At 34.6% G+C, this 27,212-nt stretch overlaps 1 protein-coding gene across 5 annotated transcripts in view; it reads right to left on the reverse strand.

The window, feature by feature from the left end:
* The window catches only part of LRP1B (LDL receptor related protein 1B), a 675,815-nt gene that overhangs the window by 160,493 nt on the left and 488,110 nt on the right, over nt 1-27,212 (reverse strand). For all 5 annotated transcript variants that reach the window (XM_017830208.1, XM_017830207.1, XM_017830205.1 and 2 more), the window contains exons 27-36: nt 26,944-27,075; nt 25,529-25,756; nt 22,612-22,786; nt 22,210-22,304; nt 17,715-17,864; nt 7,967-8,107; nt 6,229-6,354; nt 4,964-5,095; nt 1,939-2,073; nt 1,466-1,595 (exon numbers count right to left, since the gene is read on the reverse strand). In XM_017830208.1, the coding sequence (XP_017685697.1) occupies nt 1,466-1,595; nt 1,939-2,073; nt 4,964-5,095; nt 6,229-6,354; nt 7,967-8,107; nt 17,715-17,864; nt 22,210-22,304; nt 22,612-22,786; nt 25,529-25,756; nt 26,944-27,075 (1,444 nt within the window). The remainder of the gene's footprint in view (nt 1-1,465; nt 1,596-1,938; nt 2,074-4,963; nt 5,096-6,228; nt 6,355-7,966; nt 8,108-17,714; nt 17,865-22,209; nt 22,305-22,611; nt 22,787-25,528; nt 25,757-26,943; nt 27,076-27,212) is intronic.

Raw genomic sequence — 27,212 nt, forward strand, 5'->3', positions numbered from 1 at the left:
ATAGAATCTTCAAAAAAATCTTCTTTGGAAAAAATTCAGTCAGTTTAAGCTCCTCCCACCCCCAACCCCAACCCCTAAACACAAATGAAATTCCCTAAATGTTTGTTAAAGAAGGCATCTTAGAAGTTTCACTATGAGCTTAATTCCCTATTTCAATCTCAATTCTGAGCTTGATCAGAAAACTATTATTAAATTAGGAAAAAGTCAGGCATGTGCATGTTATATGAATAAATAAACCTGATGAGGGACAAAGACACCCTTTTGTAGGGCTACACCTTCTTCACTTCTTCCTCAGTGACAATAAATAATGTCACCAACCAGCTGAACGCTGCCTGCTTCATATCTTGGCATAACTGGCAGATTCAACGAGATTTAATAACTGCTATTTTCCTCTCTATTCTTTTAGCTGTCAACTTTAGCTTCAAGAGAAATGCAGAATGTGAAGTCAGGGCAAGGGGAGGGAAGAATACCTTTGAAAGTTTTGCCTCATAAAGGGAAAGAGACATGACAATAACGCAAAGAGTAAAAAGGCCTTAATCTTCCCAAAGAAAGGCATACCTGTACTTCCCTAGAAAACAGTGCTATCCTTCTCCTGAAGAAACTTTGACTGGAGATATCCCTAGTTATCATTTTGTGGCACAGTATTATAAAATAGATGAAGCTTACCCTCTTTCACAGAAGATACACCAGACTTGTAAAACAGTTACTAATCTGTGGTCCTTTTCTCCTTCTTAAGTATTATAAACAACCCCCCTGCCATGGGCAGGGACACCTTCCACTAGACCAGGTTATTCAGCCCCCCATCCAGCCTGGCCTTTAACAACTCCAGGGACAGGGAGTTTTGGCAGTTTTGGAGCTGGAAGGGAACAGTACATTCCCTATTTCTATCAGTGCTGCAGTGCAGTCTCTGCCCTCAACAATCAGCTGGATGAGTTTTTGCCAAGCAGTTCAGTTTTGCCAGTTCTTACTCTCCTACCCACATGCTTCATCTCAGATGACTTTCAGCTACCCTGGGCAATCTCCTTGGTTGCTGTAATGGGATGTTACATGATACTGGAGTTTATAGCTACCAAGGTTTACACTGTTCCGCTATTTCATCATGACATTGAGGTCCTTCTTAAGCTCACATGGCTTCCTTGGATTTGCTGAAAACTTCAGAACAGATTTAAGCATGCTTCCAAGCAACATCCAAACTTCAGGTGAAATGATTTCCTTGGAAAATCAAAACTATTTTGCAAAGAAATTGCAGTATGTCATGAATACAGAGAGCAATGAAAAAAGTCTTCGTGTCTCAAGAGTAACACTTCCTTCCACCTGTGCTTATTTACAATACAACAGTTTCCAATATAATTCTGTGGGTTTTAATAAATATCTATTAGATCAAAGGAATTCATTTGCTTATCTAAAAGGTTCAATGCTGGCATGCAAACTTTAAAGGAAATGCAGGTAGCCATGGTCATGTTACCCTTTTTCTGGGTGTACTGCGATAGATCTTGGCTGGTCCAAGCCCTGGGATATAATCACATATCGGAATGAGCCGTTGAGCCTGGCAACTTCAATTAAGTTGAAGCCATGATCCGTCCAATATATGTTACCTGGGAAGAGCACAAGGAAGTTACCGCAGGAAGAACAGACTATATGAAAAGTGTAATTCAGGACCAGAAACTAACTTCTGTATTTTCATTTACATGTATCTTATACTTGTAATTTACAGTCTTATTCAGCCTTCCATTGTAGACTATAAACTTGTATTTGTTGTTGTCACCATTGAAACTGTCCATCTAAGAAGCAGCATCCAAGATACATAAATAATGTCCAGACATGTGCAACACTAGAAATTAGAACTAAAAGCAAAACCAATTTAATTAGTCTTGAGTTGAAGATGCAAGGGTGTATTGTTGGAAATAATGACATATCCTGAAGCAGGTTCAGACCTACCTGCTATCCAGTCCACTGCAATGCCTTCAACTCTTCCCAAACCATTTGTAACAATGTCTTCTTTCCATGTTTGGTCTCGCTTAGATCTGCTAATTTTGTTGAAACCCATGTCTGTCCAATAGATTGTATCATTTCCTATAAAATACGTGGCAATGATTCTTAGATTAATTCAGGTACTTCAGACCAAATATTGACATCAGTTACTGTGAAAACTGCTAATTATAGCTTTATTAATATGATTCAGGGTAAGTGGAATAATGGTATCCAAACTATCAGCTTTAATTTCTCATTCCTTTTCTTAAATTTTATTTTAAAAATTCTGTCAAAATTCCAGGTTTTCTACTGTTTGTTTAGTACTACTCTTATAGCACAATTAGGGCCATGAAAACAGATGGAAGCTACTACCTCTGCTAAAAATCACAATAAATATGCTGTATTTTCTTTATTTTTTCATACTTTGTATATCTGTTTTTAATTCCCTAACAGAGTGTGAGTATATTTATAGAAGTATTACTTACATCTATATATATAAATATTTTATGTCTACTATTAAATAATTATAAAATATTTTATATCTATTAATCCTATATATACACCCATGTACCTATGTGAAGGTATGTGTAAATATGTATATATACAGATATAGATAGATAGACAGAGTTAGGGAAGAGAAAAACAAAACTTACTCAAATAACTAGATTTATTTGACACCAAACCAGATTGGTATCCTCAAGAATTTTAGCCACACTACCAATAAAACAAATGACAAATTCTGACTTCAAGCAGCCCAAACAAATATGGGAGTCATGTATTTTGCTGCTTATTTCAAGTGAGTATGAAAATCACATACATCTTAACACTAGCTGCATATATATTCAACAATAAGATACAGATCTATGGTTGCATGCAAAGTTCCCTGCAGTGCAATACAAGATATAGAATTACAACAACGTCTTATCTGAAAACACATAGTTAATAAAAAAAAAAAAAGCCAAAACTATTATGTTTATCAACTAGATAAGACACCCTACAATTGAATTTTATGTATTTCATATTCCATTTTAATTCATCTCCATAAAAATAAACCCCTTTGTATTCAGACCATGACTATTTAAGTCAGTCATGCGAGCAAGGATCCACATAACAGCTTTGAAACTGTTACAAGAACACAGAGATCTGTCGTTTCACTTCCATGACTAAACCTTAACAAATATAGCACAACACTGTAGTGTTGTTTTCTTAATTAATGCTTTTCAGCAAACACTGAAAATTAATTTCATTTAATCATTGGTATTTTGCCAATAAAATTGTGTAACCCAAAATTCAAACATATTGTTTGAATATTGCTGAATATTCAGCAATATCCAGCAATATTTCAGCAATATTTCTCCTCCAACCAGACCAAGTTTTGAAGTACAGAGTACCCTCCCAGTATGTGAAATAATTATTTCAACAAATGCACATCTGTTAGCGAAGTATTTTTCCGTTTCTATGTTGAGCTTCCTGGAACAACATCAACAGGAAGAAACAACGAGCATTTGCCTGACATACTGTGAAAAAGTCTTCAGCAGCAGGGAAGAATCAGTGCTATGATCTTTAACAACACAGAAGTGAAGGGCTACTAGGATCACACTCAGTTTTATAAACCTGTGACTTAAAAAACACTGGCAACCTTACTCCTCAATAGCCTCTAAAAAAGTCTAAAGGTCAAAATGACTCTTAGTTCTTTAATTAGAATTTAGAAGTATCAAAACACAGAGAGAAAAAAGGTGCATGTATCTTCTAGCTCATTCATGTCTGCAAAAAACTTCGCCATAAGCCTTTTAATTATGATACGTGATACTACTTGCATATGTTAATCTATTTTAGCCACTTTGCATATCTAAACATTACTGAGAGTAGATCAAAATTTGGGAATGCTTCCTAAGAAAGAAATGAAGAAACATTCACTAAGTGGAAAAAAAAAACAAACAACCTCAGGATGAAATCTGAAAGTACCCCCACTTCCCTTCTGAATCATATTTGAGGTTTTAGGAATGATTTTACAAAATTCAAGGTAATATATCAAAATATATCAAAATGAGAAAAACAACTGGGTTTTAAGCTGAAATGCAGCTGAAAGCTGTATTGTAACTTTTTATCCTCTTGTGATTTCACTGCTGCACACTATTTACATCCATGTTTCCCAATGCATTTGTCACTGTCAAGTGTGTTCATGTTCCCTGTGCTGTAACTGATCATCAGGCAGGTTGGAGAACCTCACTTAACTTCATCCTTCCTCAAATCTCGTTTTTCCCAAAAGCCAAACCCCCTATTCTTCCAAAATATTAGTTTGATATTGACTAATGAAGCCCAAACAAAACTCTTTAAAGTAGGATAGCATATCATATAAGTAGACTTATATGATTTTCTTTAAAAGAAAATTCCAACCCAAAAAAGTACAAGATGTAAAATCCCCAATAAAATCCTCATGTGGAATGGCAGAAATGCCTGTTCCTCAGGCTGTCAGAGCACCTGCTTCTAGAATGCAGAAACAGATCCAGAGTTGGCTTGTACCCTGCAGGGAAGTGGTTGAGTTGTGCTGGACAGGAAGCAAAGTATTTCAACTCAGCTGTCAAAGTCACCTGCTGGGTACAACACATAGGATAAAGAAAATTCCATGGAAAAAGTGTCATAACAGGAACAAGCCTTTCTCTGTGAAAAAAGAACTAATGAAACCTGCCTTCCTACAGACTGATGATCACTTTCTGCAAACCCACCAGTCTCCTACTCGAGTTCTTGGTGATGACTCCACTGAAAAACAGCAGCTAGTGCTGCCAGAACAAGCTACATATGCATAATACATGATTTTGTATTTAGTGCAAAATGTAAAATCTCTTTGGTTAACACTGTAACATAATCAACTTCCAATTCCTTTAAATGCAGTTGCAATTACTTGGAAGGTTTGAAAACAAAGGGTTATTTCATTCATGAGAACAATATACAATTTTTACCATCCATACAACAAATTGCACATAATATTTACCTGCATGGAAGTCTATGCCCACAGCAAATGAAGTCCCAGATATAGGCATTAAAGCATCCATTTTATCATTTGGATCAAGAGGAATTCCTCTTATTCCTTCATGAACAGAATACATGAGAAATGATTCGATACCTATGGGAAAGATAAAGCAGCCAATGAGAGCAAAGTAAACTTTTCAAATTAGCAAGATTTGAGGAGCTAACATGCACTAGACATAGTTTTCCAATACTGCTCCATTGTTTTCCAAATAGATAACTCCATCTCTTTGAAAGAAACATCCATGAGTTATTATGGTGTATTTCTAATTAAATGATAAATGCTGTCTCATAAAGAGAAAAGAATCACTGTCCATTTCGAATACCACCTTATAATCATGTAATTAGCAGTAACGAAAATTAAAACTTTAAAAATGTTTTCTAATTATAATGACATTTAAGAATATTTTCAGTGCAAATCTATACTTTCTGTACATATTCAGCAAGAGGCAATTTAAAAAACTTGTGGAAAGCAGGACTGTAAATTATTTTTGAGGCATGCAATTCACCTCCCCTCCTTCAGTCATGCACACTTCCTTTACAGACAAGAGAGAAAGACATCATTTTAGTGACCAGTGCAGTTGATGTCTTTTAAATGTCTACTTTCATGTTAGATTAATCACACTCCCTATGCACCTATTTCTATTAGGCAGGAATAAATGTTACTGTGTAGAGGTCTTGTTATGTAGCAGTTCTCAGAAGTTATTTAGTCCTAATAAATAGGAGCAAATAATATTCTGTTTATAAAACTATAAGGCATCTTGACCATGAGGTTGTTTTGTATTATTCAGGAACAACGTAAGGCTGTCTGTAAGCTATGTTCTGATTTTTTACCAGCTCAAGTGGACCAAAGTTTAATTAAAAAAATACTTTAAAAAATCAGGCTTTACTTTATATTAAGAGCAATACAACGAGACACCCAACAATTCAGATACTGTAGCCTGTAATTTAGTTTAAAGATAAGGTATATGACCTTGAACAAATATTTACTGCCATTAATAAAGGCTCAAATCATCTGAGTATCCACAAAAATCTATGCAGTACTGAATAATGAAACTAAAAGCTAAATTTAATTCTGTCCTCACCACAAGAGACATTTCTCTGTTACTGCCTCAGTCAGGCATATTAAGTATAGTTATTTAACTTGAAATGAATAAAAAAGTATATTTACTCATTACAATGTTCCCATAAAACTTAAGTCAGTTAAAAGAAATGCTGAAGGCATTTCACCTTTGCAAGCCATGCGGTTTTTTTGAAGGTTGTAGCCCACTGTACACACACAAGTCCTGGTGGTTTCTGATGTTGGTAGGCAAAGCTGGGAACATCCACCATTGTTTAACTGACAGGAATTGCTGCCTGTAATGTGACAGGAGAAGACATAAGAGGAAGCAAAACTTGAACAGTGCAGTCCTGACCAAAAATGAGTGTTGTCATTGATATATTAATATTACCAAACCCAAATTTTATTCAGCTAACTTCTTCAAAAAAATTGAGATATGAATAAAATATTTCATACATTCATATACCCTTCCATGCTTCCTTCTGCAGCATTTTATCCACACATTTTCCTTCAGATTATAAATAACTCAGTTTTCTAAAAAAACCGGCCTATTTTAAAGTAAAAACCTGCGAAAACCCTGAAAATACTACATTAAGTTTGGACTGGCAATGATGAAATCTCACTGACATTAGTCTAGAAAGCGTATCTTATTTTAGACCATCAGCAAATCACTGATCATACCTTATTCATTCATCAAATGTTATATTAACCTTGTTATCTTCATGAACCAGCATTTTTTTACTATATTTAAGATATACTATGAAGTGATCTCACAAATCCATGCTCCTACTACTAAATACAATATTTACTTTTAAGTAATAGATGACCATTTTTAAATAAGATTTAAATAAGATATATAACAAACATAATACACAACACACTAAATACATCTCAGAAATTTGAAGAGTCATGAAAAAACATTGAAATCCACTAAGAAATTCAGGTAATTAGTTGATTACAAATTACCAAGCCCACAAGAATCAGAGAATTACTTGTTACATTTATTTTTGCATTCCTAATTTTGAAGTAGAAAGCATTTCTTCACCTAAAACCATAGAAGTTTTCTTCTATGCAGCAGACATCCAGCAGTGATAATGTCTGGGCACTCGTGAGCTGTCTGTCTCCACAGTTGGGATTTAAAGCATTTTTAAATGACAGAAACATTACTGAATGCCTAAATTTGTATTACTTATTGTTCCACCACACTTAAAACTAAGGGTCAGGCTGGCAAAGCACTTTTGGTGTTTCCCAGATTAAAAGGGCAAATGTTCCCAGAAGTGCTCAATATGGAACAGAATGTGCTCCATTTATAGACTACTTATTGCAGAAACCACCCTGTGTAACTTCCAAATGTTTTCATCACCAATCTCCAAGTTCATAAAACTGTGTGCATAACCCGAAATTACACTGTTTTATATTATCTTAGCTTCCATTTTGCCAACTAAGTTTCAGCAATATCCCCCCTTTTTATGCTGTCTCACTTCTGATTTATATTACTGCCACTTCTGTCAACTTAGATGAATTAAACCACGTTTCAAAACAGATAATGAAGAATATTAATTAATTCTCTCGTAATACTTCTCTAAAAATTTCAATAATTTGAGATGAGGTACACATGCTAAGTCTTTTTTCTGACTAAAAATATAAAACTCTCGAAAAGAACTTCAAACTTCACTGTAGTGTGAACATCTGATAAGTTAAAATACATCAGGTAGATATTTTAATTCAATTATCCTTATTATATTCAATAATTTATTCTAATACAAAGTATTCTTACCAATACACTATATTTTCACTGAATTATAATGAAATAAGTATTATTTTCTTCTAGATACATTTGGAGTATAACATGAGAAAAGATACTGTGCAGTCTAAAGGTTGGTTAAACATATTTCAAATGTAACCTACCTTGTTGTGCTGCTTTATCATACACTTTCATATGTACAACACCTGAAGTTTTGTTTCTCAGGACAGTTGGGTTTCTTCCATCCTTTTTATTGCAGGTTCCGATCTGAGCTAAGTTCTGGTCTGCCCACCAAAGCTTTTTATCTGTAAAATTTTCAAGTTTTAGAAATCAAAAGGGTCACTATCAAATTACATGTGGTTGAAATCTAAGGTGGGAAAAAGCTTTTCAGGTTAATTATCAGATCAATTTTAAGGAAAATTGCTTAAAGAGGTTATAGAGAGAATCTGAAGGTTGTGTGTTATTAAGATTCTGCAAACATGAAAACAGCCCTCACCAGTTCCACTTTTGCTGTGACAACTGCTGATTTAAGTCTACTGATATAGAAAATCCTAAATTAAAATGCCTCATTTTTCATATATATATATATATATGGAAATTCTCAAAAACTTTAAGGAAGAAATTCATTTTCACAAGCAAACAAAATTGCTTATAATGCTAAAACACATTTTTCATTAAAAACAAATTACAATCAGTAACTAAGAAATCATGAAAAAATTCATATCAGTCTCTGCCTCCCAATGATTCAGAATTAAAGTTTTCAGAGCTTTGATATCAAACTCAAACTTCAGCGAAATTCTGATTGTCCTTGTCATGTGAGTCCTCACTTGTAGGGCCCACATGGGTGTATGATGAGATAATCTTGGCCTTCCAGCTTGAGAAGGAGATGTGGTGCTTGGGGCCAGGGTTTAGTGGTGGACGTGGCAGTGCTGGCTTAATGGTCTGACTCGATGACCTTAAAGGTCTTTTCCAACATTAATGATTCTATTTCACATCCCATAACAAGTTTCACAGTGTCTGTTTCTCATTTTCTTTGAATGCCAGAAACCCCCACCCGAGTCCTTACTCTCTTCACAAGATTTAGACACTACAATGACCTCCTTCCAACTCACTGTGGGTTATCAGCTTCTCTTGGCTTAGTCAAGTCTCCTCAGTGACTGGATAACACTCTACAGCTTCCCAATTCATAAAAGAAGTAATCAATTTTTATGTCATGAATTTAAAATAATACTTCTGAGGATCCACTACCGATATTTTTCCATATTCTCACACTAAAGAAAATTAAACTATTTCGCTAGTAAAATATAATCAGTCAAATAAAACGTCACTCTAGCACTACCCTTCTAGGAAATCACAGTGAAGGAACAAGGTTTCATTGGCCCATCACTATTATATTCTCTGGGTTAATATAGTGGTATAAAACTGAGTGCAAGCAGCTCCCCTCTGCTCTCAGCCTTTTGGAAAAGTAACTGTTTTAAATAAACTGAACTAGGTAACATTTTAACACCACATTACCTTGGACCAGTTTGACCAATAGTCTCAAGGGCAACACGACATAATTCTTGTGTGTATATTCAATTTAACTACATTTAGGAAAACAGAAAAAGGAAAAGAAATTATAGCAGCAATTTGATTTCAACTCTATCTTGGGTTTGTTACATGTATTTTTAAACTGGAACGATGTGATGGTAGTACATGAACAGGACACTTGCTTGGGTTACTAATAAAATACTGCTCTGCAGTAAATTAACATTTCACTCATGACTACATTATAAACATTAACTACTGTGAGATACAATCTCAGAGCAATGTCCTGCACAAAAAGTATAAATATTACTTTTTTTCCTTAAAATAACTACATATCTTTTAAACATCTAAATGAAATAATTAAATGTGGCAAGTCTGTATAATTGCAAGTTAAACATCATCAGTGTTTTCATTTCAGACAGAAAAAATTATTACAGAAGATGAACCCAAAGTAAAACTCTAGACTTAAAACTTTTAACCTCCAGGAACACTGTGTTCCCAACAAATATAGTTCATTAATTTCACTTTTAGTTCATTTTATTTTCAGTTAAATGAATTATTTGCCTATGCTGCAGGTTTAATATTTCAATAACTAATTTATAGGGCCACCCAGTTGAGTGTTTCATGACAGAAACTGCAGGTCTAAAAAATAATTTCCACTGCAATAACTGTAAAAAGTTACAGCAGAAAAGAAAATCTCTTGAAAATATCAAGGACAAAGAAAAGTAAACTCTTCACAGGTATATGACAAGACCACAATCTACAGAATGAAAATATTAAGATTTGGAGACAGAAATGGAACTCTCAATTTAAATTTGGGCAAAATTTAAAGAAAATCTATCACCCTATGGTACTAGAATTGACTGAGTCAAAACATCACCATGTGATATCAATCAATTAATAGTAGATTGCATCTGATGATTGTTTTAGCAGAAACTCCTTAGAACAAAGAGTTCCTTTGTTCAATTTTGATGGTGTCAATTATAACAAAAAGGCACAGGCAAGATAAGATTAGAAAAATTACTATTTGCTATAACCCATATATGAAATAATGAAAATTGGACTTTTTCCTTTTTTTTCTTTCTTTTTTTTTCTGTGAGATGATAACCTACAATCATAAAAGTTTAGACTTTTTAAATTAAATATTTGTATGTGAAGAAGAGTTTTCATTCTTCACAACCTCTACTTGACCATGAATCAGAACAGCCCATTAAATAATTTTGGTAATGGCTGCAGTCTTGTGCACAGTAACTAGAGCCTATTATTTTACATATCCATACATATTCTTTTGCAAGAGTTTAGAACAGAAAGGAAGCAAATCACAGAATTTTGGTGCTTTCAACATTTATTTCGAAGAAGGGATTAAACTCTTTCAGGCACTTGAAAGAAGTGATTAAACTCCTTTGGGCACTTCTTTAATATTTTGTGCAAAACCCCAACTTTGGCCATGGTTTAAACAGCCTCCCAAAACCTGACATTGGCTGACCTGTCTGGCTCCTTTGGGAAAGGAAAGAAACAAACCCCCCTAATAACCAACTTGGTGTATTATTTTACCAAGAGATGAAAGCATGGCATGTGCTTAATCAAGAAGTTCAATAACCAATACTTATGTACACCACAAATAGTTTAATTTCTTCCTTTTGGTGTTAGTACAGAGTCAAAACCATTTCTACACGAGCAGCTGAATGTTCCACCAGGTTCCTCTGTTGTTTACTGAGCTACTCAATGAGAACACATCTGCTTTCATGTACAGTTAATAGAATCTAAACAATTTCCATCAATGTTGTCAGACATTTCACATCATAGAGTTGTTCTCCTTTCATGACAGAAGAAACAGCACTGAATAAACTCTTTACTAATCCTCAAGGTACTTGACTGTGCCTACAGAGGTGGAGTAGTCTCCTACATCACCTACACCCTTAAAAAGGACAAACCACAACAATTCATAAGTGAATATTCCTCAAAATTATTCTTTCATCCTCCTCTTCCATCCTTGGCAACACCACAGCTGGATAAAGATTTAAATAAAAATGTGGCTTACAAAATCTTACTGAACTAATTGTTTATTGCACTATGGAGACAAGGATAGAGGAGGGGAGTTAAATGAGAAAGCTCATGCAAATCCTGACATGTTAGGTACACTGAAAAAAAAAAAAAGGACCACAAACCACCCCCCCAAAAAAACCAAAAAACCCCACAAAAACAAACCCAAAAAAGTAAAAACTATCACAGAACCAAAGAAAATACTAAACTAAATGAACCAAATCAACCAAAAAAAACCGCTAAAACCACGAAAAAACAACCCATAAATTCTGAAGTACAGACACCTTGAGGCCAAATCTCTTATGACTATCTGTCAAAAGACCGGCCAGTTATGCCTAAGACCTAAAAAATACATCTTCTAGTTTTTCAGAAACTGCTGGGTGGCCAACATACACAACAGTCTCATACCAAAAAGACCCTACCATGTTACACAGAGATTTTTGACAATAATTCTAAGCAAAATTTGGGTTTCTCTCTCCATTATTGATATATTCTGTCAGTAGATAACTCATCTATGATTTCTGGTATGAATTTCTACATTTCTACATTAATTTTAAAATATCGTAGATAATAAAAAAAAATTTGACTTTAGCATAAAGACAACTTGCTTTACAAACTAGGGAAGAAACAACACTATTTTGAACCTTTACATATCAAACATTTATTTGCTTGATTATGCTAGTAAGAGTGTTGTTTGATCACTAATTACAATCCTGTTGCTGAAACTGAGTTATAATATATATTAAAATCATTGTATTTATCCATTCTGTTGGTTAATTAGCATTAAGTACAGCAACATATTGGTAAACAGCAATTTCAAATGCCAAAAATTGCTACACCAGCACTGTGGACAGTCCTTTGGAGATTTCAAGCAGTACTCTGAATGCAAATTTTGATGGGCCATTAGTTTTCATTAATGGTGGTTTGAGTATTTATGGAAGACAACTATGTACTGTACTGCACTTAAAACCGGGCAAATTGCCTAGATATATTTCACATATTAATGGTAATGTAATGAATGGTGTTATGGCAATTAGATGACTGATGACTTGGAAAATTAAGGTGTGTGTATTTGAAGTTTCCTGATCTAAGCAGCCCCTTTCACTTTGCAGTTACATCCAGCAAAGTCACAGCTCCCACCCTTTGAGTTACTGGAAAAGCTTTCTGGTATTATTTTTGAAACATTATTTAAGATAAAACAGAAGTCAAACAACCAATGTATCAGCTAACTACATGACAAAAGTAAATGTCAGCATGAATATATTTTGGTAATATGAACACACATTTTCTGTCTAAAATGAAATACTGTAATTGTTACTTTCTGTTTTGATTGCTTGATAATACACCTTGATGGTTATATTATATACAGTTTGTGTTCAAAAGGCATTGTTCTAATACCTGAACATCCATTGAAAAGCTATTATGTACATCTGATTTTGTTGTATTGCTGATGGAAATGTTTATACATGAATTTTAACAGAAATAGCACTTACACATAAAATCATTCACTACGTGAAGTTATTCTATTTCGTACTAAAAACCTCAACCAATTCACAACAAATTATATCCTCATTATACAGTCTACACAATCTACATCATATTCCTATTTTGTTGAGATATGAGCTGAATTTTGTGGGTTTATGTAAATTGAACTTCTGTGAGGACCTGATACAAAATCCAATCAAATGCCTTCACCAAAACTGCTGACAGAAGTCTTCAACATCCCTTTCTTCTCAGCTAAAAACTTACAGTACCTAATCAATATTTTTCTAGCAATGCTCATTTTATGATTCAGAGCCAAATATCATTCAAGAAAGAACACACCAGTTTAGAAACACATCAGATATTGCTGCGAGGTCCTTTGCAATTCAAATCCCGTAATATAATGACTCTGCTCACCAATCCAGAAACACAGTTCTCATCACAAAGGTAAATTTCCAACCAGTTTCAGTTACAGTCCAGGAACCCTTTTCATTGAGTAACTTGGAGGGCAGAAGAGACTCCATGCAGAACGCCAAATACATCTTTATAATTTGATCACGCTCAAGACGTTTGCTACCAGAAAAATTGCTAAAACCATTTCCTGAATGATATATTAAACTCAAACCTTAAGACAAGTTTAGGAAGCATTTTCGTATTGTTGAAAAGAGCTTTGCTCTACTGTATAAGAAAATCAGAGATTCTCTCACATGGAACATCTTGAATTTCAAAGCAGTAGATATATTTAATATCAACTTGTAAATGGTGTCAGCAGCAGGTGTTGAAAACGATACAGGGCACAGGGTGCTGTGAATCAGACAATCTTCTAAAAGACCAGAATAAACTTCAGAGTTTTTTGAAGAAAATAAAATGGAAAGCTAACATAGTAGCAGAAGAACATTACCATTGACCAAATGCAAGACATTAAACAGTGGGAGGTACTAGACAAAGCATTCACGTGTTTTTTAATGATAGATTGACTAAAAATGCCTGATGTTGCATGCATTGACACTTCACACAGTGAATGCGTATTTGAAGAAAAAGTGGGAAGACCAGGAAAGCAAATATGGCTTCATGGATTTACAGCAACCGCTTTGTAATACAGAATGGCAACAGCAAAAGCATTTTTTGTATGATTAAGTGCATTGAAGAATGGTAATTTTGTATATATTCAAATGCTTTACTTTCAAGTAGAATGTAATTTTCATCCCATCTATATCATGCTCAAAACCATGTAGCAAAAGCAGGCACCAAAAGACTAGGAATTTTGCTCAGCATATGGAAAAAGAAAGATGACTGACACTACTGAGTAGAAAACCAACAAAACAAAGAACCAAAATGCATAAGGATGTGAATTATATATCTTGTTTCCATTTCCCTTAAGGATAAACCTGACATTACTTTGGCACCAGCTTGTTTGCTAACATTATTTTTTCATGTCTTACCATTACTTCTATAAACTCCCACTAAAGAATATAATAGTAGGAAAATGTTAAACAGAGCCTGGAAAGGACTAAACAACAGCAAACATCTGAAAGAGTAGTGGTAACTTCCAAATGGTTTACAACAGCTAAACTGCAACACTAAACCAGAGGAATTGAAAACAATAAAAACGATGAGGAGATTGAGGGGTAGAACTAAAGGAGAATCATCGTTGCCTGGTGAAGCTCTGAACTGCTCCATAAGTTATATTAAAAAGCAAACCAAAACTGTACAGACTCAGCTGCACTATCTATTGAGTTCATGCCACAGAACACAACCACAGAGTGCCTGCTTCTCCCTTCCTGTCCCATTTTAAAATTAACAGAATCTAAGATCAAGAAACTCAAGATACCAGAACAGCACAGAAATTACCAAGGCATAGTTCTGAAAAATCTTCTGGAATGTAAATTATAAGACACAGCAAAACCCACTGGAGACTGGCAGAAGATCTGTTAGTTCTTTGTGCAAAAGTCTGTCCAGACAATGAACAGAAGGCACTAGCTTTTGACACAGACTGTAGGATTCTCCTTGGGTGTCTCTTGGGAGCTTGTGCTTTCTGATAAGGACACTGATGGCTGGGGAAGATGCTTCACAAACACTTAAAAAGTTTGCAGAATCAATAACTGAGGTGCTTAAAGAGATCACTGGTATAGTAAATTTATTAGAAATTCAACAATTTTTCCAAAAATTCTTCTGACAAATTTCAGATCACACTACCCATTCCCTAAAACCACCGAGGTTCGCTCCACCATTTCCTTGCTTTAACTCTTTAGTCCAACAAAGATTCTGATGATCAACAACTGACCTGCTGACAAACTGTACAAAGGGAGTCTTAAAATACTGAACTCAACCTTCTCTTTCTGCCCCCATGGAAACACGACCCAGCAATATGACAAGATCATACACCAAAATAAAGAAATAAAAAATATAAGCTGTCCAAAATACTGCTTTTAGCTGGGCAGACAATAAATGCAAAAGACAGAAAAATGGAAAAGACAGCAGAAGTCTACAGGACTCTCTGACAATGAGTGGAACATAAATTCTACAAAATTTGGGCACAGGCATTGTATCTGTTTTCTTTTCAGTCACTGATGAATTCAAAGAGTAAAAAAAAGTTAGCTTAATATATTCACAGAGAAGAAATATTCATTCCAATTCATGTTGTTTAGTTGTGTTTACTATATTTGTAGATAAAAGCAGTCAAGAAAATTTAGGAAATGGAGCAAAAATGATGCAATAAACATTGGAATTACTGTGATTTACCTGCTGCAACCTCCTATTAAACTTGTAGGCAAAGAGATCAGCAGGGGTACTAAATTTTCACACACTATAATGTTAAATCTTACATTAGAACAAATTAGTCATTCTTCTTTATTTATACATTATTAGTTATGACCATTTATCCATTACAGATCTGTTAACTTGCTTCATATAGCAATGAATTTTCTGTTCTGATCCATTTTACATGCACAGAAGCTGCCTATGAGAAATATATGTAAAGACACCAGCACTTCAGGAAAATAAATGGCATTTACGTTGCCACAGTGTTTTCTACAACATGAAAACACGTGAGACAGATGAATACAGAAACTTTTCATGTTTTTCAATCAGCACATACAGTACTGTTGATAAAACTGTATTTGTCTGCCCTTTTTTCCAGCAGATTTATGTATGGAATCATATTGCAATGTCATGCTGCAGTTTGGCACACCTATGTCTCCAAAACAAAGACAAAACCCAAAAGCAAAAGTTTTCTTTACTATTTTTGAGTAGGAAGAATTGTCATTACCCATAAAAACAAAGCATCCCCAACTATGAATAGTAGAGGTACAGATATGTAAAAAACTACACAGCAGAAAATTTTCCATCTCCACACCTGCAAAAATTCAACTACTTCTGTGCAAACAATCACAAAACACTCTTCTTTACATGATTGCTATAATCTCTTTGTTCCATACCCCAAATGGATCATCACTGTTGTAGGTTCTGTGAATCAGAGATGAAGACTTGATAACCACAGACATCTCAGTGACAGGATGAACAAACACTCTTTACATCTCCTATTAAAGACTTCCAACAGCTCCCCAGAGTAAAGGTCATTTATTCAATCCATTTCCAGCCACAATCCAACCAATGAAAGACAATTTGTATATATTAACATTCGTGACTCCTTCTGACACCAACCTTGCTTGTGTTTATGAATGCAGGTATAAAAGTATCCCCTCTCCAAGAGACACTGACAGCAGTTGAAGTTCAATACTGGTCAAATGTGTGTATAATAAATCTAATTTAGCAATTACCATTTTAAACTATGATGTAATTTACACCATGTGCACAAAAGTCTTCGGATTTTATTTAGCATAAATTTCACTAACACACCATCTATAAGTACACAGTTATTATGTAATTAATCAATCAAATAAAACACTTCATAAAAAGATTCTGGCAGTTGATGAGACACCTATCCCAACTTACAGGTTTGCTTATCAACTGAACTTTTTTTTTGGAACATCCAAGATAAATATAAATAATTTTTTAACCAGAAAATAGGGGTCAACAAAGCATTTTGGGGAAATATAGGAAGCTATAAAGTTATCTCCAGAATAACAGAAATATTAATTCTGAGTCAGACTGGAATTTCCTACCACACTTTGTCCCAGCTACAGCAAGGGCCAAGAGCTGAAGACACGTATGAGAACTAGTCAACTTGAAGCAATATTTTTATAATATTCGGCAACCTGTAACTAGTTAATTTTTTAGGAATTTTTCCTTATGCTACTGTTCTTTTGATTTTTTTTTTTGATAGGTGTTTTTGAACATTCTAAACCCTTCTAATGTGCAAATGGAGGATTAATAACAAACGGAATATTTTATTCAACATATTTAATACATGGAATATTAGCAGATATCTGAAAATCCAAATCATCAATCATTAATTCAGAACCCAAAGAAATCTTCACAAAGTGCCAGCTAATTCAACAAACTAGGGCTGTTCTGAACTGGAAAGGAAGATTTGAGCAGCAGAGGAAACAAGTCATGGATAATTCTGAGTAACAAAGAGCACAAAAGAGCTCCCTCTCCTTCCAACATACTTCATAAGTGACTATGGCAAATATAAGCCATCAATCTGTTACCTTCATACTGTGTGTATACATATATATGCAAGACTATATTTAGAAACATATACTTGCAATACAGATTGCAAACTGTCTGTTCAATCAAATATAAAGAACTTTTTCACAGACAATACGGTCTCGCTAGTGAATGTTCTGTATGTATTATTTACATGAAACCAAAACAATCTTCCCTAAGCTTTTTATATTTCATTATTAAAGAGCTTTGAATAATTAAAAAAAAAAAAGTGATTATCACTGGACTTACCCATAATGGTTAAAGCTGTGGCTTTTGTTAAGTCTTCTTTCATTGATTCTATTATTTCAAGATTACCACCATCCAAATTGCATCTATTTATGGTTCCATTTCCTGAACTGATCCAGTAAAGCTTGTTCTCCCCATAATCTATTGACAGACCTGTAATTAATGCATACAACTTTAACTATGGCCTGAATAGATAACACACATTTAGCACTGAGCTGTTTTCATAATAAAAGTGTATTTAAGGAATATATATGTACACACAACATACAGTTATATTTTCTACACATACTTTAAAAAAAAATTGAGAAAACAAAACTTGGTCATTTATAGCGAAAAAACCCACACTTCTAGAAAGATTTGTGCCTTGTATTTCTCCCAGCATCTACATAAATCAGTAACTGACTGATGAAAGAGAATTATCTGGCAATGAAGAATTGCTTGAATAAGCTGAGGTCCTAAGCAAGGTCATTAAAATCTAGTAAATGTAAAACAGGAACCATCATTTATATTTTAAAATTATGAATACATAAAGACTTAGAAAACAATCTACTTTTTGTGACACTGAACTAAAAAAAAAAATAAAAAAAATCTTTTCTCTCCCTGCATGCACAGCCCTCTGCTTAGAATGCTGAAATACCAAATTCTAACCCAAATTTTTAATAAATGTACAGTACTAATTTTCATTTTGCTTCATAGAGAAACATAATCAGTTCTTTTGACTTAGAAGTAAGAGAACTGTAGAAATAAAAATACTTGGAAAATAACCTGCTAAAGGAACAAACATAATTTTGTGGAAGTAAGAGCAAAGAACTAAGATGATGTATTTCAGACTTCTATAATGATTTTAAAATGTTTTTAAAATGTTCAAGAACTGGTAGCAGGAGATTTTCTGTAGTGAAATATTCTTGGCATGGTGACAATATATGCCATAATAATTTGCTTTGGTACCAGACCTTTCCCAGAATTCATGTTATGTATCCAGCAGCGAGTTGCCAAAAAATACTGTAATTCACTGCATAGGTCAACCTTTAGATATTGTACTGTAGTCTTCCTCCATCCTGCAAAGTGGAAAGCTATTTTGAAAACCCTGACAGGAGGGAAGCAGTGCCCTGTGCTGCAGCACTTACAGCTGCCATCATGTCACTACGTCTTTACGCAGATTTGACATGACAGGTCAAAAGGTTTCAGCTTTCTGAGCCTCTGAAAAACAGCTTTCCAGTTCCTTTACAGTTACTGACACACACACACCCTGCAATTTTATCACCCAGAAGAAAACAAAAGAGAGGATAAGGAGAGGATAAGGATTCGGAGTTGTGCCTTCAGGAAAGACTGATCTTGCAGCGTCTCTGCGCACACGTTTTCATGCTTGTACAACAAGCAGCGCTCAAAGCAGAAATACAGTGCCACGGATCCTGGAGACAAGCAGTACTTGCAGTACACAAGCCTAGCACAGGGAATTTTCCTGGGAATATTGATCAACTTCCCTATGGGTTAAAAGGGAATACACAAGGATGAAGTTTTCCTTACTCCCAGATGGACAGCATTTGTTATTCGCTGCAACTCCCGACTGCTCCCAGTCAGCTGCTCACTGACGTCACCTAGATGACATCTCTTTATGGAGCTGCTGTCAATACAAGCTACACAGAATCACAGAATATGCTGAGTTGGAAGGGACCCACAACGATCATCGAGTCCAACTCTTATCCCTGCAAAGGACCATCCCCAAGAATCACATCTCGTGCTTGAGAGCATTGTCCAAATGCTTCTGGAACTCTGTCAGGCTTGCTGCTTACTAGGGATTATGTGCAGAGTATCTCCAGGAAAGGAGACTCCATCACCTCTCTGGGCAGCCTGTTCCAATGCTCAGTCACCCACATAGTAAAGTCCTTCCTCATTATTAGGTGGAATGTTCAGTGTCTATTTTCTGCCCATCCTGTTTCACTCCAGGAATTACCATCCTATCTTGTCAGGTTTTACTTCAGATATTAAACAGGTGTTTCTCCACATGGGTATTGCAATTACAGAAGCAAATGACAAAACAAGAACATTCCTAACTCCTTCTTATCAAGTCTACCACATTATTCTTCCCAAAACGCTTTCCATCTATTACCAACCCTTGTTATTTCTAATGTAGGCAAAGCATGTTTAGATTTTTTTCAGGAATTGTCCTGGTTTTGCTACTGAAAACAGGTGACTTTTTAGCCATAAGTATCACAGATACTCAGGATGAATTCTACTGTGGGTGACTGGCTTAAACCTTATGACCCAGCTGCTAAAGTCCACCTGAACATAAGGACTGTGCAATATTGGTCTCGGGGAATTCCAGTGACCAAATGACCTGCCCAAGAATGTATGAAATTAGCATTAATTCTGAATTCCTAAGAATACAGTTTAATGGAACTCCAGTTGCTTTGTCAACCAATACATGTGTGTTGGTAGCATTTGAGCCTTTTAGAGCTGCAGAATGGACCAGCAAGTCATATCTAGTATGTACTAGTTAAGATAAAAATAAAAGACACCATCTGTCATCCTAAGAGTATCAGTTCCAAAATTTTCCAAACTACACACGCTCTTGGTGATAACACAAAATACCGTAATTGAAAAATCATCTCCTCTTTTGGTAGAACTCACACAGAAAAAATTAATCCGCTTAATTCAGGAAAACTTAATTCAGCAAAACTCTTCCTCATTTTCTAAATTCCAAATTATGTATCAAGCCAACAAAATCCCAATCAATTAACAGGACATCCAACTCTAATAAGCCAGATATTTGTCTTTTTCATCTACCTTGCGAGCTCCCCAAACACTCAAAATCAGCACTGTATGAACCATATTTTCACTTATGGAGAAAGACAGTTTGTCATTTAAAAATTAAATATTAAATTAAGGTTTTAACACTGCTGCTCTCTGGCTCTTCAGCAGTGTTTTCTTGTTCTTAGCATGGGAATGTCTTATACTAATGGTAAGGATAATTTAAACCACTGAAACAGGTATTTTGCATATATTCAAATATAGAGTTTGATATTGGACACTTAATACTTATTTGAACTATAGTATAACTGATAATTTCTCATCAGACATGCAACTGCATTTATTTTCATGTCCGTCCTAACTGACAAAAAACCTGAGCCACGATGGTACCAATTAAAAAGTTTTCCAGCAAGAGACAGGTACAAGTTTTGTTTTCCCTTTGCACACATATACACACATACACTCTTTACAAACCACATATTCTACACTTCACATATGTATCATATCTCATGTTAATGCAATAAGAGCCTTCGACTTAGAATATAATCTATTTAAAATATTTATCATCAGATATCAAAAGCGTTAAAAATTAATCCAATGCCACAGAAAGAAAACAAGTTTTTTCCCTTGTCCAAATATGGATTTGAACAAGCATTCTTTGTATTTGGTTCAGTCGCTTCACTGCCATTCAACAAACCCAGTGAGAGAAACCATAAGGATTGCAATTTAGGACCTTGTGACCTGTGATCACAGAATATTCAGTGCAAAATGCTGCATATTCCCCATACTTCTAATATTGTCCCAATATTATTTAAAGTGCTTATGGCTTCACCCTAAAATTTCTGGGTTTACCACTCTTTTTTTCTCCAGATAAAAAGGTAAATGTCTCTTCAAGTGGATAGACAGCAAATCAAAATAACAGTAAAACAGTCATCAAGTAATTTCTACAAAATTCATAGAATTTAGGGTCTTAAAAGTATGTTGTGTTGCTCTTATGTCAAATTTATTGAATTCTTTAAAACATTTTCTCTTCTGCTTGCTTTATGTATTCAGTTATGAAAAAATAAATGCTTTAAAATATAATCACTTTATTGATGGGCCATTAATAAGTCATCAACAATTGACATAACCACTTCAGCTCTCTAAAAAGTGAAATTATCTAAAGTAAGAGATCTGAACAAAAAAAAGTGCACACAGAGAGAGCTTGTTTTTTTTTCCAAACAATGCCATCATTTATCATCAACTGTATGAATTATCAAATACTAAAACCGTGGTTAAGTTGTTATAGGAAAGTCTGCTTTAACTGCTGTTTTTTTCTCTATGTGAAAAGTTAAGAGCTAATTTATCTTTTGATACTGCAACTGGGATTCTGGTGAGGAAGGATCTACATTTGCAGTCAAAGCACCCTCTCACATATATCCATAACTTATTCAAGACTTGATCCCTACTTTTTTTTTGACCACGATATAAAGATTGAGAAATACAGATGGGTTCTCCTTCAGTCCACTGTAGTCCTGAGAGTTAATAATAATCCACTACTAGTACAGTGGATTTCAGTTAGAATGGGCCAAAAATATCTTAAATTGTGAAACACAAAATCACGTGAGTGTTCTTCATGGCTTTATGCCTGTTCTTGTCGCTGTTATACATTAAATGAAAAACATCACGGTACACTAAAATAACAGTTCAAGATAATGCCCATAGTAAATCACTCAAACAAAAAAGAAACAAGAAAATAGGTATTTACCAACAGGATCTTTTTGATTCTGGAAGAGTATTTTGCTGTTGCTGCCGTCCATGTTTGCCATGTTAATTGTGTTACCGTCGGTCCAGTAGAGTTTACTGAAGAAGAAAATTAACATATTTAAAATGTTGCTTTGTGTACACAGCATTTTTAATGCATCATTAGAGAAAACATTCATCAGTTTAGGAGGAGGCAAAATGTACATCCAGTGATTACATGATTTAATCAACAGCTTTGGTAAGGAATCAGCATTCAGGTAAGAAATTTTCAGCAAAAATCTTTCAAATGCATGCTTTTATTTTAAGTTTGAAAGAAAACGGAATAGGCAAACTCAAAATATGAATGAAGAAGAATCTTCTGACTAGCTTTACTGTAGTTTATTTATTAAAACCGCAGATACCTTACCCTTTTACTGGGTGAACTGCAAGACACTGAGGTTTATCGATTCCATGGATGATTGAGGTTTTCAAGGAACCATCTAAATGTGCCACGTTAATTTGTGTTTCATCAAATTCCGAGCTAATCCAATATAAATTACGTGATATCCAATCCACTGCAAGACCTCTGATACTCTGAATATCTGCAAAAAGGGAAAGCAGTTGTTATTTTGATTTTCTTTTTGGACTATTTTCAGTCTTATTTTTCAGGGGAAAAAGAAAGAATATTTTCTTCTAGAGTTTGTTAACAATACTGTGCAATATTCTCTTCAGATGTATTTATTCACTAGTTGCCAAAAATTAACAAACTTTATTTTTCTTCTTGGGCCTGATACGCTTGAAATAAAAACATGAACATGAAAATCACACTGAATATTCATAGCATAAAATCTATTGTCCAAATATAATAATCAGACAGATGCTGAACTTTTGGATCCTATTTTTCTATTTAAAAAAGCATTTATTACTTGGTGGCTTTCTAAAACGATGTCATGTTGAAGTTTAAAAATCTAATTCCTTCATCAGCACCAGGAAGGCTCAGTACAGATGATCTGAACTAAAACCACTGGCCTAGAGAACAGTTCCATGGCACAGAAGTAGCTACATCACTGAAGCAGTTTTCTGAGTTTATTCCTGAAGGCTCTGAAGATTCCAAGTTACTCCTCTGCTTTCTTGACTACGGCTAAACATCTGTCAGCCAATGGGAAGACAAGTGAACTATTTATTTTGCTTTGCTCGTGCTCATAGCTTTTATTTTTCCTATTAAATTGCTTTTATCTCAATCCATGAGTTTTCTCACTTTTAACCTTCTGATTCTATTCCCCATCCCACTTTGGGCTTTGACTGAGCAGCTGAGGCAGCAAAACATAAGATGATCAATTTGGTTGCTTCACAGTGTCTTTGTATGTGATGGTCTTCTTTAGACAGGTATTAAAAGAAATGTTAATATATGTTAATATCTGCTTAAATACTGAGTATGAAGTCTCTGCTCAAGCTCTAGATATCAATGTCTCTTCGCCTTGAGACAGAGCTGGTTCATATTGATTCTCATCTTTGTAGGCAAGGAGCAGGCCAAGGGTGATTTAAAGATTTCATTATAGTTCATTGTTTATATACATCTTTTGTCAACTTAACATGGTAATTTCCACTGACAGAATTATTATAGTTGACAAACTAACATGGATGTGGCTGTGGACTGGTTGAATGGACATAAGGTTGAGCTGTGATTGGGCATTAGGAAGTTTGCCAACTCCAGAGAACACCAGATACATAGTCCTTGACCCACTTAAAACTGATACCCTGCCCTTCTGGGTTTTTTGGTTGGAGAAACTAGAAAATGAGCATTTCATACTCTTAAAAAGATTAAAGTATGACTTTGGCATTTTTGTGACATTGGTGTAAGACTTCATCCAGTGAGAATTCCACTTGTATGTGCTTACAAAGCTTCTTATGTTCTTATAAGAAGTATAAAAATATAACTGTAAGCAAATGAGATAGTTTACACATAATAAATAGTATTTACAATATTCTGACGTGCCAGAAAATTGTAATTTTGCAAACTTTTATATAATAAGTTACAACTGGAACAAAAAAAAACCAAAAAACTCCACCACAGAAGCTACCATAATAAAAGGAATAAGAAAGAATGCTGATAAACAAACACTCACACATAGTATGTTTCATGAAGTTCCTTAACGAGTTTTGTGACTTTTTACTATATATTTTCTATAATAAACAATGTTTTTATTTTAATACAATTTAAAGAAGCAAGCAACAAGTCTCTCTGTTGGGTGCTGGAATACCTGATGTAAAGAGCTCTAGAAGGCACTGTAAACCTTGTTTTCATTATTGGGACTGAAAATATGTCTAATTGTTAATAAAGTTGTCTCTGAGACAGCAGGGAAAAAAAAAAAGGTTAGCCACACAAAATAAATGAATTCATCAATCTGCATAGCCAAATGGGGATATTGCCATATTGGTCCAATCATTTCTCAAAATGTGCTAATACAGAACTAATTTCTTCTAAAGTGACACAAGGGACAGAGCTTTAATTAACTTTTTGAAGTCCCCCAGATAATAACCTATTTGATTTATTTGTTCACAAAATCAGAAAAGGTCTGATCTTGCACAATTGAGTTATTTCTTCTCTTCCCCTTCAAACATACATTTAACAATTGGGGAACCAGAGTGAGTAAAATTTCCCTTCAGATAGAATGAACAATAAAACAAACACTACTAAGGACAATGAATTGTATCAATTTAATACCAGAGCTACTGACATAGGGTTGAAGCAATCAAGGTGTAGACTTTATATTTCATTAAATTTCTGTACTTCTGAATATATTCTGTACAGAAAAAAAATCTGTATCATCAGTATCACCAAAATTACAATGCTACCATATCATGTGTTTCACCAGTAGTGCCAAAGCCGAAAGATCTACATGGACTGGAAAGAAGAAAACAGCTCTGACAGAGATAATTTCTTTGGTAGGTCAGCACAGGTAGCCAAAGGACACAGAAAATCCACAGGACATAGGAAATGCTTCAATGAAAAGCTGTGACAGGATATTATGGTTCTCCTGCTTTTTATCTTTATTCTACCTTCTCCTGAAAATATTATTTCCCTTTTTTACTACACATTTCAATCTTGTATAAAATCAATGTTAAAATTACATCCCAATTTGTTTACATAAAATTGAATTATGAATCAATAAAATGAACTAGAATCCTAAAGAAAATAATTCTGCTTGCTTATTGTTTAGATCAATTATCCGATACCAGTGCAAGGTACACCAATTGAGAACTTGCATGTCTGTATTTTAGCATGCTTACAACTCACATTTACCTAGAATTAATTATTTTTACTTCAATGCTATGCCATTTACCTCTTGAAATAATGGTTTCTAAGCCAGTCCCATTGATGAAGGCACGTTTGATGGTTTGTGTTTTCACATCAGTCCAGTACAAGCGTTCCTCAACAGCATCGAAATCTATGACTGTCACATCATCAATGTCAGGAACAGTGAAGGCTGTGATGAAGTTGAAATAGGGATTTTCTATGTCCACCCCTCTTATTTCTGAACGCCTTGCATAGAGAAGAAATTTCTTTCTTTCTGTTGGAAAAAAAAGTAAAACATTATTCCTCATCCTCTTTACATCTCTAACAGGAATCCGAGTCATTAGTTTGAGATCGCTTTACAAATGTGTAAATAGTGTTTATATGAGTGATTAAACATCTCCAGAAAACCTGCAGCCTAGTGACACTTGAGAAATAATGTGTAAAGAGCATAAAAATCACAGGAAAAATACAATAATTCTGGAAGTTGGACGTGGTGTTACCACTCTGCTAAATGAATCTTATGAATGTGTAAGAAAAAAATGCTGAAATATTTTTTATAAAAAGTTTGCCCTGCCTAGTCCACTCAAAAAAAATAGTTTTACTTGCACATCAGATCAGACACTAACATTTGGTATCTCAGGGGAACAGGGATTCAGTGTAACAGGGAAGTTTTGCAAACGACAAATGTTTGTAGAAGCAGTGGAAGGCAAACGTGGAAAAAAAAGGGTAAGTTGATTCTTCTAATTTGCACCCTCACTAAAGAAAAAGGATGAAACATTAAAGGCAAAACAAAGCTCTCTTTTTAATCTCAAAAGTCTATATTATTGGAGCAAATGCCTGTGAAGGAACAGTGAAAGTAACTTTTTTTCCCCTGCAATATCCTTGAAACAACAACATATTATTTTTTTATTTCCTAAACGTTATTAATCAACACTGAAAAGAGTAATTTAGTACAAGGTTTTACAGATAATACACACAATTATTTGACATTTTGAGGGCTTTTATAGCTTAAAAGTGTTTATTGTAATTGTTTCATTTTAACTCCCCTGCAAGGCTGCACATCTAACATTTACTCTTTGTTTTTTAATCCTTGAAAATGAAACCAAGGCAACTCTAGAACAGGTAGAGATTTAAGCTATTAAGCATCTTTTTGTTATTCAGCTTACCTGACTCATAATTTTCGGATGACGCACATGAGAGTACAAAGCTCTCTGGTTTGCAGAGATAAGTTTTACCAACACATCACACACATAAGCAGCACAAAGAAATGGCTGCGGTAACAAATATCAAAGCACCACAGACCTCAATTATGAGAGTAAGTCATTGATTCTCAAAAAGTAGATGCCCCTTTGAAACATACCATTAAAAAGCACTGCAGAGATTGTGCTTAAGATTAATTTGTCCAGTCCAAAATTCTAAAATCAATACAATTGTCAGGCTTTGTGTGGGGGGGAAACTTACCATAACACGTTTTCTTGTCTAAAGACAGTTTCATCAGGTGTGGACAGGCACAGGCAGCACTTCTGTTGTGATTGATCAGACACATGTGAGAACATGGACCTCTGCCCTCGTTAGCAGCACATGGATTGGAAGCTAAAGTTGAATAATGAAACACAAAAAGTAAAACCACCTTTTCAAATTAAGGTTTGTCACACTGGCATAAGCTACACTGGTGAGAAAGTGGTAAATATTCTCTTGAAAGACAAACCCAACCTCAGCGATAAACTGGG

The sequence above is a fragment of the Lepidothrix coronata genome, unplaced genomic scaffold (genome assembly GCF_001604755.1).
Source record: "Lepidothrix coronata isolate B3197 unplaced genomic scaffold, Lepidothrix_coronata-1.0 Scaffold175, whole genome shotgun sequence".
Lineage (NCBI taxonomy): Eukaryota > Metazoa > Chordata > Aves > Passeriformes > Pipridae > Lepidothrix > Lepidothrix coronata.